Source organism: Cebus imitator, unplaced genomic scaffold (assembly GCF_001604975.1).
Source record: "Cebus imitator isolate Cc_AM_T3 unplaced genomic scaffold, Cebus_imitator-1.0 Scaffold0, whole genome shotgun sequence".
NCBI lineage: Eukaryota > Metazoa > Chordata > Mammalia > Primates > Cebidae > Cebus > Cebus imitator.
This window is the reverse complement of record NW_016107315.1, coordinates 7,349,954-7,362,360: the sequence shown is the minus strand read 5'-3', so window position 1 is coordinate 7,362,360 and position 12,407 is coordinate 7,349,954. Positions and strand designations below refer to the sequence as shown.

The window sequence follows — 12,407 nt, the reverse complement described above, 5'->3', positions numbered from 1 at the left end:
AAGGGAAGGTGAGGAGGGGAAATGAGGGACAAAGAGAGGGAGGGAGGGAGGAAGGAAGGAGGGAAGGAGGGAGGGTGGGAAGAAGGAAGGAGGGAAAAAGGAAAAAGGAAGGAAGAAGGGGAAGAGGAAAGGGAGAAAGGAAGGAAGGGAGGGAAGAAGGGGAGGAAGGGGAGGAACATGGGAGGGAAGGTAGAAAGGAAGGAAGGAAGGGAGGGATGTGGGTAGGAAGGGAGGGAGGGAGAAAGGAAGGAAGAAAAAAGAGGAGCGGCAGGAGGGAAGGAAGTCAGAAAGGAAGGCCGGCAAGAAGCCATTTATTCATGAGGCCCATGGGGTGGCGACGGGGTTGCAGTCACGGGTAAGCACAGTCTGAGGGGGCCAGAGATGGCAGCCACACGGAGAGGTCTGAGGGCTTGTCCAGGAGTCTCGATACGCTCCCCTCCTTCCCATGACTCCAGGCCACTGGTGTCAGCATCACACATGGGAGATGAGACGTCCCCAGCACAGCCTTCCCTGGGCTCCCTGAGAGCAAAGGCAGTGCAAGTGACAGAGGAGGAGGTAGATGGAGGCAGCAGGATGTCAGCTGAGCACTGAAGCTGGTGGAGTGTGGGGAGGGGCAGCAGCGGGTTGGGGAGGGAGTGGGCACCTACCTGGGCAGGAGGCTTAGCTGGCCATGATGTGCTTCACAAATGCTGGAAACAAGAGAAGAGTGAGTGGCGGGGGCGCAACACGGGGCAGCCACGGCTGGGAGCCTGGGTCCCAGCGCTCCCCTCCCAGAAGCCCCCACCCCTGCTGAGCCCACCTTCATAGTTGATGCAGCCGTTGGAGTCCTCTTGCCCAGCCATCAACTTCTCCACTTCGTCTTCCGTCAGCCTCTCACCTGGCAGGAGTGGGAGGCTGAGTCAGCACCATGCGTGCAAAGGTGTGACAGGGTGGGGGCACCCACTGAATCCCTCTAGACGGTGGCTCAGCCTCTGCAGTATTCCCACAGCCAGCATTGTTCACAAGACCTTGCCATCACCCCATTTCTGAGGCTAGGAGAATCAGTGACAAGTTAAGAAAGGCAGGGCGTGGGGTGCAGTACGTGCTGTCCTCTGTTCCCCTAGGCTGGCTGGGGCTCCCTCCACCAGGAGGAAGCCAGGCGTCCCTGGAAGCAGTCCCTTGGGGCAGCCCCTTGAGTCTAGAGGAAGGGCCCATGGGGTGGAGTTGGGACCTTGGGAGAGGGTGGTGGAGGGGACCAAGAGACCACCCACTGCTCCCCAAGTCTGGCATTCTCCTGCCTCCGTACTTCTGTGTGTGTGCTGGCCCCCCATCGAAGTCCCAGCCGCAGCTCCCCCTTCCCACCCCCACCTCTAGACATACACAGAGAGAGAGAGAGAGAGAGAAAATGAGAGAGAGAGAGAGAGAGAGAGAGACCAGCACAGGGCTGAAACAGTAGGCATTCAAATGTTTGCTGCAGGAAAAATCACTTTGAAGAGGGGCCCACTGCTGCAGGCAGCTGATGGTGGAGGTGTAAGTGGGACGTACAGATGGCCCCACAGAGGTCAGGGTCCTCCCAGGGGCAGGCACTCGACCTGATTGACTGCTTAGGGCTGTGGCCCTAGAATTTGACCACCGGGACGGAACTGATCCGATGCACCTTCCGGCCCTGCTCTGTCCCCAGAGCTGATGTCACCCCCTTCTGAGCTGCACCAGCATGCTTCCTTTATTCTCCTCCTAAATAACATTTCTGTCATCTGCCACTGAGGCTCCCTAACTGTGTGACTCTCTATTTCACCGATAGGACACAGGCCTGGGGGGCGACAGAGTGGTTTCTCCCAGGATGCCCCCGGAAGGAGTCAGGGTTGGGGAGGAGGATGCCCTCACCCAGTGTGGCCAGCACGTGACGAAGCTCGGCGCCCATGACAGTGCCATTGCCCTCCTTGTCGAAGACCCGCAGCCCCTCCACGAAGTCCTCATAGGTACCGGTGTCCTTGTTCTTGGAAATATGCTGGAGCATGGGCAGGAAAGTTTCAAAGTCCATCATCTTGGTATTGAGCTCTGCAGAGAGATGGTCCCAGGTTCCAGGGTCTAAGTGGGGTGGGCACACCCCTCCCTGTGCCTGATAATGAGGAGCTAGCCCCACCTCTCACACAGCTCCCAAAGCAGTCTACACCAGTTTGCCATTTAAAAGCAAGCTACCATCGCAAGGCACTTTACAGTCTATTGAGCAATGCAGTTTCCACAACCCCTTGCTGTTCACAGAGGGAGTTTGCTGCCATGGGCCACCACGGCGGGCTGTGCCCAAAACCCCTTGCCCTACTTTTGGGAAAGAGTCCTCCCCTCATATAATTTTCTTTTTTTTTTTTCTTTTATTTTTTATAAAGACGGGGTTTCACCATGTTGGTCAGGCTGGTCTTGAACTCCCGACCTCAGGTGATCCTCCCGCCTTGGCCTTCAAAGGGCTTGGATTACAGGCATGAGCCACCGCGCCTGGCTAATTTTCTTATAGATCACACTCCCCACCACCTGAAATTGGGCAGGAGTGGTAGGCCAATCAGAGATCTTCCCTGGGACTTTTGAACCCTTGGTGAGAGCCTGGGCCGCACCCCTGTTTTTTTTTTTTTAGATTTGAAATGTTATTTATTTATTTATTTATTTATTTTTAGACACAGGGTCTTCTTGCTGTGTCATCCAGACTGGAGTACAGCAGTGTGATTATAGCTCACTGCAGCCTCAAATTCCTGGGCTTACGGGATCCTCCTGGCTCAGCTTCCCAAGTAGCTGGGACCACAGGCGCTGCCACCATGCCAAGCTAAATTTTTAAGTTTTTGTGGAGATGGAATCTCACTACGTTGCCCAGGCTGGTCTCGAACTCCTATCCTCAAGTGAGCCTCCCCCAGCACTGAGATGACGGGCATGAGCCACTGCTCAATCTTCTCACTTCTCCCTAGGTGTCAGTGCCTACGACCAGGAGGCCTGGCAAATCCACATAGAGCCAGGTGCGTCAGCAAACCAGTACTGCTTGCCACCTGGTCAGCACTGCCCTGTGACTGGCCTCGGTGTCCTCACCAGGACAATGGGAGGATGTCAGGAAAGATTCTCATGCTACCCCAAAGGATGGATGGCAGCCCACCCTGGCAGCCTCCCTGGGACGGGCACTACAGGGGCTCTCAGGCAGGAGCACTAACCTTCCTGTCTTGGCTTCCCCAGGACACGGAGCACCTCCGCCTGTGTGGGGTTCTGGCCCAGCGCCCGCAGGACATCCCCACACTGCCCGTAGGTGATCTTCATCTCACACTTGGGTGTGCGGTCAAACAGCATGAAGGCTTCCTTGAACTCTGCCAGGAGAGGGCAGTGAGCCACAGACACTGCCAGGGTCAGCCTACCCTACTCCCCACACCCCTGGCAGGACCCTCAGACCAGGGAACCCCAGCCCAATCCTGCAACCCCTGCTCACCTTCAATCTGCTCAGGTGTGAACTCGATCTGAAAAGAGACGCCAAAGACTCAGATGCCTGTCTCAAAAGCTGGAGCCACGCCTCCTCCTGGGCACTCCATGGCCAGCCCAGGCCCCAGCCCCTCAGCTGTCTCAGCCTGTCCCATTCCAGCATCCCAGCCTGCAACCCCAGGACCTCCTGCAGCCCACCTTGACGCCCTCCTGCCTCCTTGCACCACTCCACCTGTCCAGCCAGAAGGCCTTGAGTCTGTGCCCCCAGCCACGATGCTCAGTGGACCCTGGAGGGGGTAGAAGTGAGGAGGGAGGCCTGGTGCCCCAGGACTCAGGCCAGCCTGGGCCTTACCTGATGCTCCTGGTTCTGGGCAGATGTACCCTAAGCGGCAAGCCCCAGTCAGGCTGGCTTTGCTTGGGGCCTGGTAGGCAGGACTGTCAGCAAAGGACTGCCCAGGGAGGCAGGACGAGTAAGGGCAGTGGTGCAGGCCAAGGGCTCATGCAGCATCGGGGGTGAGCACAGGCACACAAGTGTGTGTATGAGCAGGTGTCTACATGTGTCTGCCCTCACAGAGCCCCTTAAGCCCTCAAGACCAGGCAATCGCTCACCGGCCCCGTATACCTATTTCTCACTCACCCTGTCTGTGGGCCCCTGGAAGCTCCCACACCCCAGGACGGCACAGGGCCGGGGCAGTGCTGCTGAGTGTTTGCTGAAGCCACATTGGGGCCACCTTGATTGACGTCAATCAAGAGGCCTCCTGGGATCCAGTGTCCCCCTCCTCACCGGATACCAGGTCTATTTTTATCACTGCAGTCACTTGCCCCAAGGTCAAGGTCATGGGAGGGAAGGGAGTTGGGGGAGGGGTATGACTGGAGCCTCTCCCATGGCTGCTGCCTCGGGGACCCACCAACCTCCACAGTGCATGCTGGCACAGAGAGACACCCTGTCCAGGGCCACCCTGCCGTTGCTGTCCCTCCTGGCTTCTGGCTCCACCCAACGTTGGAAAGAACAGGCTGTCATTCCTGGCTCTCTGAGAGCTCTCTCAACCAGGAAGCCTGCAGAGATTAGGTTCTCTGGGCTCCTGGCAAATACTCCCTGCCCTTCACCTGCCAGCTGGGGATGGGGAAAGGGGGTGCACAAGGGGTCTCATTGTCGTCACCTCTCAGAGAGGCATCTGTGCCAACCTCAGGCCTGGTGAGACAGGATAATGACACCATGGGCCCTGGCTGTGATCAGAGCCTCACCATGGGGCCTGCAGAATGCAAGCCTGGGACCTGGGGTGGCCAACTCCAGGTGCATATACTCTGAATGGTTCCCAGCCGCCCTGCAAGAGGGGACTTACTGGTCTGTTTCACAGCTGAGGAAATCACGCCTCAGAGCAGCAAAGGACTTGCCAAGTAAAATGGAGCTGAGTTAGGATTTGAACCCGTGCCTCGAAGGACAGGGTAGGTGCCTCTGGGAAAGGCTCATGAATAGGAAGCAAGACTGCACAGATGGAGTGTAGGTCTTGCTGGGCATGCAGGGACAGGGAGGGCTCCACAGGGCTCCTGCAGAGGCAGGTAGAGCAGCAGTGGTCCCAGCCAAGAACAGGGAGCAGGCAGGACACAGGCTACGTGCCGCTATGCAGATGCCGCAGGTGCGAGTCATGGCTCCCTCCAACTTTAGACTGTGAGAAAGGCTTCCCAGCTGGGGAAGGGCTCCTGGGGCCACTGGTCACAGTCCACGACCAGCTTCCTGCACAGCTTCCAGAATGTCCCCACCCAGCTGGTACCTCCAGTTCCCTACCTAAAAGCTGAGGCCAGAAGTGCTCTATCAGCTCTGGGCTCAGTGACCTGAGCGAGACCCAGCCTGGACAGGGACGCTGCTTTTTGTTACTCCTCATCTCATCCACCCTAGGAGCGTGTATGGACTGGGGACCCCTCAGCTGAACAAGGAAAATCCGTGCCTGGCTCCAGCTGGCTCCAGGATTCCCCAAGGGTGAGAAGTACAGGAAGAAAGGCAAGGGAGAGTCCATTTCCAAAACCACCAAAAAGCCAGTCCAGTCTCAAACTTCAGTCCAGACTCCACCCTTACTTCTCAGCAGCACCACGGGAGTCCTGCCTAATGTCTGACCACCATCCCTCCTGCTGCGGCCCTTCTGATACCTGAAGCAGGCAGGGCTTGTCTGACCTCTGCACAGAAGCTTCCAGCCTCAGCTCGGTGCTCACTTCCAGAGCCTGGCCTGCCTCTTGCTGGGTCCACCGTGGGATCCACTCACTTGCTCTGCTACCGCTGCCACAGCCCAGCTCCCATACCCACCTTGATCTTGGAAGCATCAAACTCCACCTCCTTGGGGCGCTCAGGCTCAGGGGGAGGTGCGGGAGCTGGAGCTGCAGCTGGAGCTGCCTTGGAGGCCGCCTTGGTGTCATCCTTCTTGGGCTCTGGCTTTTTGGGGGCCATGGGGGTCGTAAGCACAGAGAGGGATGTGGAGAGGAGAATGCAGAAAGCAGGGTAGGTGAGCCACGGCGCCTAGGCCTTTATCCTGCCTAGATACCTCATGACCCCAGCCCCACCCCTGCAGTGCACAATAGGGACAGGGCCATAAAAGGACATCAGCTAGGCTCAGGGGCTATTTTGGGGCCTGGGGAGGGCATTGTTAGGGCTCAGGAATGGGTAGGGGAGGAGGGATCTCCATTCCTCCCAATCACCTGTTGGGAAGGGGGAGGGGGAGAGGAGGACAAAGGCCACGGCTTAACACACACATACACACACACACTCATCTGCACACCCACACATACCCACACAGGGCCCTGCTGCCCTCCGAAGGTCCACAAGTTGGAGAGGTGAAGAAGGCTGGACCAAGCGTGTGCTGTATATTGCGTTGGGGCCAGAAGGACTAAGGTGACCTAAGGGCACCTCTGAGCCTGAGCTCCCATCTGTGCCTCAAAGTCCCCTGTGTCTGTGTCTATGACCGAGTCTATGTGGGGGAAGGGGGAGGTCAGCACGCGTGTGTGTGCATTGTCTCTGTGTGTCTGTGTCGGGGTGTCTGTGGGTTCATGGGTCTCCGTGTGTCTGTGTTTGTGTGAAGGGGTCTGTGTACACCTGTGTGTGCTGTCTGGATGCGGGGCCGTGTGTGTGCCTGTGTGTGCTCCGTATCTGTGTCTGTGTGGGGGACGGTCCATGTGTCTGCATGCTATCTCTGTGGGTCTGGGTCTTTATGTGTGTGTGTTTGTCTATGTGAGTGTGTCAGCGGGTGTTGCCTCTGTGTGTTTATGTCCGGGTGTTTATACATGTCTGTGTGTGAGTGTCTGGTATGACTGGCAGCTGTAGCCCTGACTATGGGTCCAAGGGTCTCCAGGAACCCCACAAAGGCCAAGAGAATGGATGCTGCTCCCTCTACCGCAGGCCCCCAGGCCAATTCAGCAGCCTCCCTCTTCGGTCCCTGCCGGGCCCAGGGACCAGCCTCCCTCTTCGGCCCCTGCCGGGCCCAGAGACCAGCCTCTCAGCTTTCACCCCTACTCCTACTTTCCCTCTCTATGGCCCCAGGGACCTACCTTTCCCTCCACACCCCAGGCCTGGCTTCCTACTGTGCCCTCTGCCCAGAGTGCCCTCACCCCCTCTGCCTAACACATTCAAGGCCCGGCTCTACTGGCCCTCTTCCAGAAAGCTCTCTTCGATGCTGTTCCGCTGCCCCATGTTGCCCTCTGCCTACCCTTCTGGCAGGGGCTCTGAGATGGTCTGCGGTCTGCCTCTCTGAGGGACCCCAAACTGCCAAGCAGGGTCTGCCCCGGTGCAAGGATGCTCACCCCCAGTTCCTACCACTCAGTGCCCACCCCCAGCGCCCATCCTGCAGTGCCCCATCCTCAGGGCCCATCCCAAGGCCCAGCCCTCAGCAGATAGCAGTGGCGGAGTGCAGCCTCGCTGGACCACTATTTGGGGAGGTGGGAAGCCTGAGGTGGCACAAGACTTCCCGCACAGGGACACCAACAGTGGGCGCATCTTGCAAACACATTGGGCTCTGTCCCCTGCCCAGTATCTGGGCCTGGGGGGTAGGAAGGAGGTGCTCCTGGTTACTTTTAAGTGCCTGGAGCCTTTGATAGAAACTTCAGAGGCAGTGCCCCCCACCCCCAGGGATCTCCCTGGTGTGGGGAGGGGCTGAGCCTGAGGCTGAGATGGTGCGGCAGGGCCCAGGGCCTGTACCTGGCGCACCCTGCCCTCTTCCTGCCAGGCGAGGTCCCTCTCATCCTGTCACTCCACCTCCTGGGGAGGGACAGCGGTCCAGGGCTGGGGCCTGCCTGCTCCTGACTGGAACGCGCTCTGCCTCTCATCTGGAGGGCAGAACACGCCACATCTGGAAATCTGACAACATCCGGGGCTGGAGGGGGGACAAGTTTTTCACTTTTCTTCCAGATGTTTGGCAAGAGTATTGAGAAAGAAAGGGGTGGGGGAGGGTCAGTAGAGACGAGCCAGAAATACCACAGGAGGAGGGGACAGCCAGAGGGCCACGCAGACCGCCCGGGAGCCCACTGCCCAGGCCCGCCGACCCTCAGGACAACAGGCTCTGGAAGTCACACGGGGGTCCCAGCCACCCACAGACACCACCACCAAGACCAATTTCCTTGCGTTCATCGTGAGGGAAGCGGAGGCCCAGGGCAGAGGACATACACAGGCCCCTCTCCCATCCATTTCTTTCATCCTCACACAGTTCCCGTCCCTTGGAAACCACCCAACATCGGCCCAAACGGGGATAAGTCAGTGACAAGAGCGTCCTGGGCCTCAGTGTCCGGGTCTGCCGCCAGCCAGAGCCACACGGTGCCGCCTTCCCCCACCTGCGTGGCAGGGGCAGGGCAGTGGCTCGGGCCCCTCCCGTCACACTCAAGGGTGGATGTGCTCCTGCCGCAGCATGCCTCTGATGGCTTGGGAGCAACAGTGGCCAGGGCTCACCCCCAGGCCCACCCTCAAATCTATAGCGTCTCCCCAGCCACCAGTAAGGACTCTACAGGACCAGCCAGAGCCCTCCCGGGCACACCAAGGCGCGGAGCAAGGCAGGGGTGAACAGAGGGCAGGAAGGTGCTCAGGGAGTAGGCGGTGGAGGGAGGGAGGGTGAGCAGCAGTGGGCAGCAGGAAGGGCGGGCTACACCACGCCTGGCACTCCCCTCTCCCATGTCCCAACCTGAGCTTTGTGCCCTTCAGGAGTCAGCCTAGCAGGCAGGATCTGAGCAAGGCCTCAGGGGCCTGGAGAGCTGGGGTGGGGGTCTAGGTCCTACCCCTTCAGCTCCCGAAGCTCTGGTGTCTGAACTGCACCCCAGTGTGCTGTGGGCTGGCACACGCCATGTCCCAGAGCCCTCCCCCTTCCCCCAGCCAAGGGCAATGCAGGAAGAGGTAGGTAGGCCCTGAGTTCTGAGGGGCCTGTGGACTACGGCAGGAGAGCCCGGCCACGCGGCCTTCTTCCAGGCTCCTGTTACCTGGCTGCTTCCGTGGGTCCGCCCTCCTATGAATGTCAGCCGTCACAGGAAGGAGGAATGCTCTGTTCTTCCACAGCTGCATATTCCCAGGACCTGGTACACTGCAGGCACTCAATAAACGCTGGATGAACAAGTGTCCCAATATCTCAGTTTACCTTCCTGTCACAGAGGTACTGGAACCCCTTGCTAAACCCTGTCCCTGGAGTGGGCCCAGAGAGATGGGGAGATTTGCCGACTGACTGACAGTGCAGAGGGCACTGTGGGACAGTAGCGTAGCCAGCAGCTGCCCCCAAGCCCACCCACCACCTCCCCATGCCCACCCCAATTCAGGCGTGCTCTTCACAGCCTAAAGAGGTGAGGGCGATCCCCGTGGTACAAGCAGTGACTGGACCATGACCGGCCAGCAGGGGGCGTAGAAGGGATGGGAACCGAACTTTGGATCCTGAACTCAAACCTCAGAACCCAGGATCCCAACCCAGACCCCAGATCAGGAACCCAGAACCCCAAGCTCAGACCCCAGACTCAGGTCTCACAATATGAGTCCCAAACTCAGAACCTAGAACCCAGATTCCAGGACTAGACCCCACTGTGGAGACCTAGACCCAGATCTTGGCACCCAAACCCTGACCCCAGACCCCAAGACCCAGGATGGCAAACCCTGGCCTTCAACCCAGACTCTGGAGCCCAGGCCCCAGACACAGGACCCAGGATTCTAAACCCAGACCCAGATCCAGGACTCAAGCCCCAGGACTCTAAATCCAGACTTCCAGGATTGCAAAGCCAAATCCCAGACCCAGGACCCAGGACAGGGGCTGACAGATTTCCAGATCAGCATGGGCCTGTGTGGACAAGGCCAGTGGGAGGGGCACGGGGGGGTCACACTCCTGGCAACAGCAGGGGTAGCTGCTTGGCAGACCTCCCTGTTAGCATTCAGAAGAGCGTGAAGAATGTCCATCATCCTGTCAGAGCCAATTTGGGGAGCTCAGACTATGGTTGCCACGTGGAAGGGGGGCAGAAGGAGGTAAAGCCCAGCTGTACCCTGGGTCCAAGAGCCAGAAGCAGGGGAACAGGGTCGGGCTTCCCACGTGCCCTTGTCCCCTGGGCCGCAGGCTCCGCAGGCAGCCCTAGCCCGCCCTGGCCCGCCGAGCCCGCCCCTCCTGGCCCACAGCTTCTGGGCTGGGATGCAGGCCCACACTTCCCGGAGGAGTCGAGAACACAGCCTGGGCCAGACCCAGAGCCTTAGAAGTAGGTCAAATGTTGCCTCGCAGCAGGTCCTGGGGACCCTGTCCTGGTGTGAGCAGGCCCATGGGCTGCAGCTCACTTACCAGGACCCACTGGTGTATCCTGAACCCACCACCACACACTGGGCACCCACAAACACAGACCCCACGTGGGGCCCCTAGGTCCCTGCCCGGCTGCACAGATGGGGAGACTGTGGACCCAAGGAGGCAGGGGCTGCCCAGTAACTCTAAGGTGGCACAAGGCAGGCATAAGGACCAGGAGAAAGAGATGAATTTCTATACCATCTCAGGTCCCTGGAGCCTCAGATGAAAGTCTGACTCCTAGGAGGACTTCCCAGCAAGGCCACTCTGCCACCAACAGGATGTGGCCCACCTCCCAGAGGCACAACGCCCGGCCTTGCGAGATGGAAAAGAGTACCCAAGGGGGAGGCAGTAGACTCTCCATGCTCCTGTGACCCGGGCTGGTCCCTGCTCCTCTTGGCCTCAGCTTCCCCACCTGTACCATGGCCATGGGTAGGGCAATGTGATCCGGGTTCAGAGAAGAGCCTGTGCCCCTGAGTCCCAGCCCATCCTCACTACCCCCACACCACACACAGACAACTCTGTCCTCCAGCAGGCCAAACGCAACCCTCAAGCCCCTCCCTCTGCCCACTGTGCTGACGGGGACCAGATGCTCCAACCTTGTGGTTCTGGGGTGGGGCGGCGGGCCCAGCGGGCTGGCAGGCAAAGCCTGGTTTTGGCCCAGGGACCTATAATCAGCTCCTGCCCCTCTGATCCCAGCCCAGGACTGACGCTTGGGGCTGTGGTGTCCTGGCCGGCTGTGGCCACGGCCGCTATATTTGGGAGCCCAATTCAGCATGAGGGAGGGGTGAACAGGCAGGAGCCTCTAGGGACCCAAGCCTCATAGGGGACAGGATGGGGACAGCATTGGCCAGGCTTGGTCCATTCTGGAAGGAGGGCACAGCCTTGACTTCTCAGGGGCCTGGACTGGGGGACCTGAGCCCTGCTGTCAGCAGCTAGTCTCTGGAGGGAGATTGAAAAGGTGTCTGGAGATACTGCACCCCTGTTTAGTCCAAAGAGTGAGCACCCATTGGGTCCATGCATTCGGGGTGCGTGAGATGGAGTCAGGCTGTGAAGCGTTCGTGGGAGCTCTGGAGGGGTGAGGTTTGGGATAGTGGGGTCTGGGATGGGAGGAGGGGGTGCCGATGTGCTAATCAAAGGAGCTGAGAAAACAGAGGCCTGGGGCTTGGGTCAGGAGGAATGGAGCGAGGTGCAGCCCTGAACCCCAGCTCCCCAGCTCTGCCTGCTGGTCCAGCTTCCGGACAGGGCCCAGCGCCTCCCCCCAGCATGGCCTGTGGCCTCCCTGAACTGCCCTGGACATTCCCTGCCACTGGGCCAAACCCTGTACTCTCCCACCAGCAGTTTCCCAAAGAGCAAATATTTATTGTCCTTGGAAGAAAAAAAAAAAAGACTCCCCTTTTAGGATCAGGGTCTGGGAACCGCTATTGAGGTTTGCAGGGGCTCAGCAGCGGCCTGAAATGACCAGAAACCCCACCTAAACGGGCTGAGGAAGAAAGGAGGGTGCACCACCAGCCGGCCTTGGAGGAGAGGGCCAAGGCTGCCCCGGGTGCTGGCTGGGGCTCTGCCCAGCACTGCACCCTGGGTCACGCTCCCTCCTCCCCTCGCCTCTATTTCCCCAAGCCTTCCCCAGAGTAGGTGTGAAGATGTGCAGACGCTGTCACACGAGGTGTGAACATGTGTGACTGGACGGGTGTGTATGGTCTATGCACGTGTAACCATAGACACAAGGATAGGGCCACACGTGTGATTGTGTGGGAGCATGTTGTCTTGCGTGCTTCTGTGTTTCTCCATGGGCATGAGCATGGGCATGAGCATGTCTGCATGCCCCTGGCTCTGTGTGCGTGCCTGTGAGCCTGTTCATCTGTTGGCATGGGCGGGGAGGGGGCATGTGGACACAACCTCTGTTGAATGGCCAATTCAGTCAAAAATGCAAGCAAATTTAGCAGGGGAAAAAAAACCCGTCAGTCAGACGAGGAGTCTGAATTGAGTGGTTGTTTGAGCGGATGGACCGACTGTCTCAGGCAAACAGTTCACGCTGGCTGGAAGGAGGAGCTGGCTCCCCAGGGCCATCACGGAGAAACTGGAGACAGGGACCCTTGGCTATGGCAGAGGTGAGACACAGAGACTAAGACAGAGATGGGTGGACAGAGAGAGATAGAGAAAGACAGAGACGGGGCAGTCAGAAATGGGGGAGAGAGGGTGGGTAGGTGGGTC

General features: G+C 59.0%; 1 protein-coding gene across 2 annotated transcripts; it reads right to left on the bottom strand.

Annotated features, from left to right (window-relative positions):
* Window positions 1-283: 283 nt before the first annotated feature.
* On the bottom strand, window positions 284-5,953 carry MYL3 (myosin light chain 3). Of its 2 annotated transcripts, XM_017521268.2 has the most exons (7): window positions 5,726-5,953; window positions 3,437-3,464; window positions 3,168-3,317; window positions 1,864-2,037; window positions 800-877; window positions 648-689; window positions 284-519 (listed from the first exon to the last, which is right to left on the bottom strand). In XM_017521268.2, exons 1-6 carry the CDS (start codon window positions 5,864-5,866, stop codon window positions 661-663), a joined length of 600 nt encoding a protein of 199 aa, XP_017376757.1. In that variant the 5' UTR covers window positions 5,867-5,953; the 3' UTR covers window positions 284-519; window positions 648-660. The 2 variants fall into 2 exon arrangements, with proteins under 2 accessions (XP_017376757.1, XP_017376723.1); XM_017521234.2 differs by having other exon boundaries at window positions 284-689.
* Between the last annotated feature and the right edge of the window lie 6,454 nt (window positions 5,954-12,407).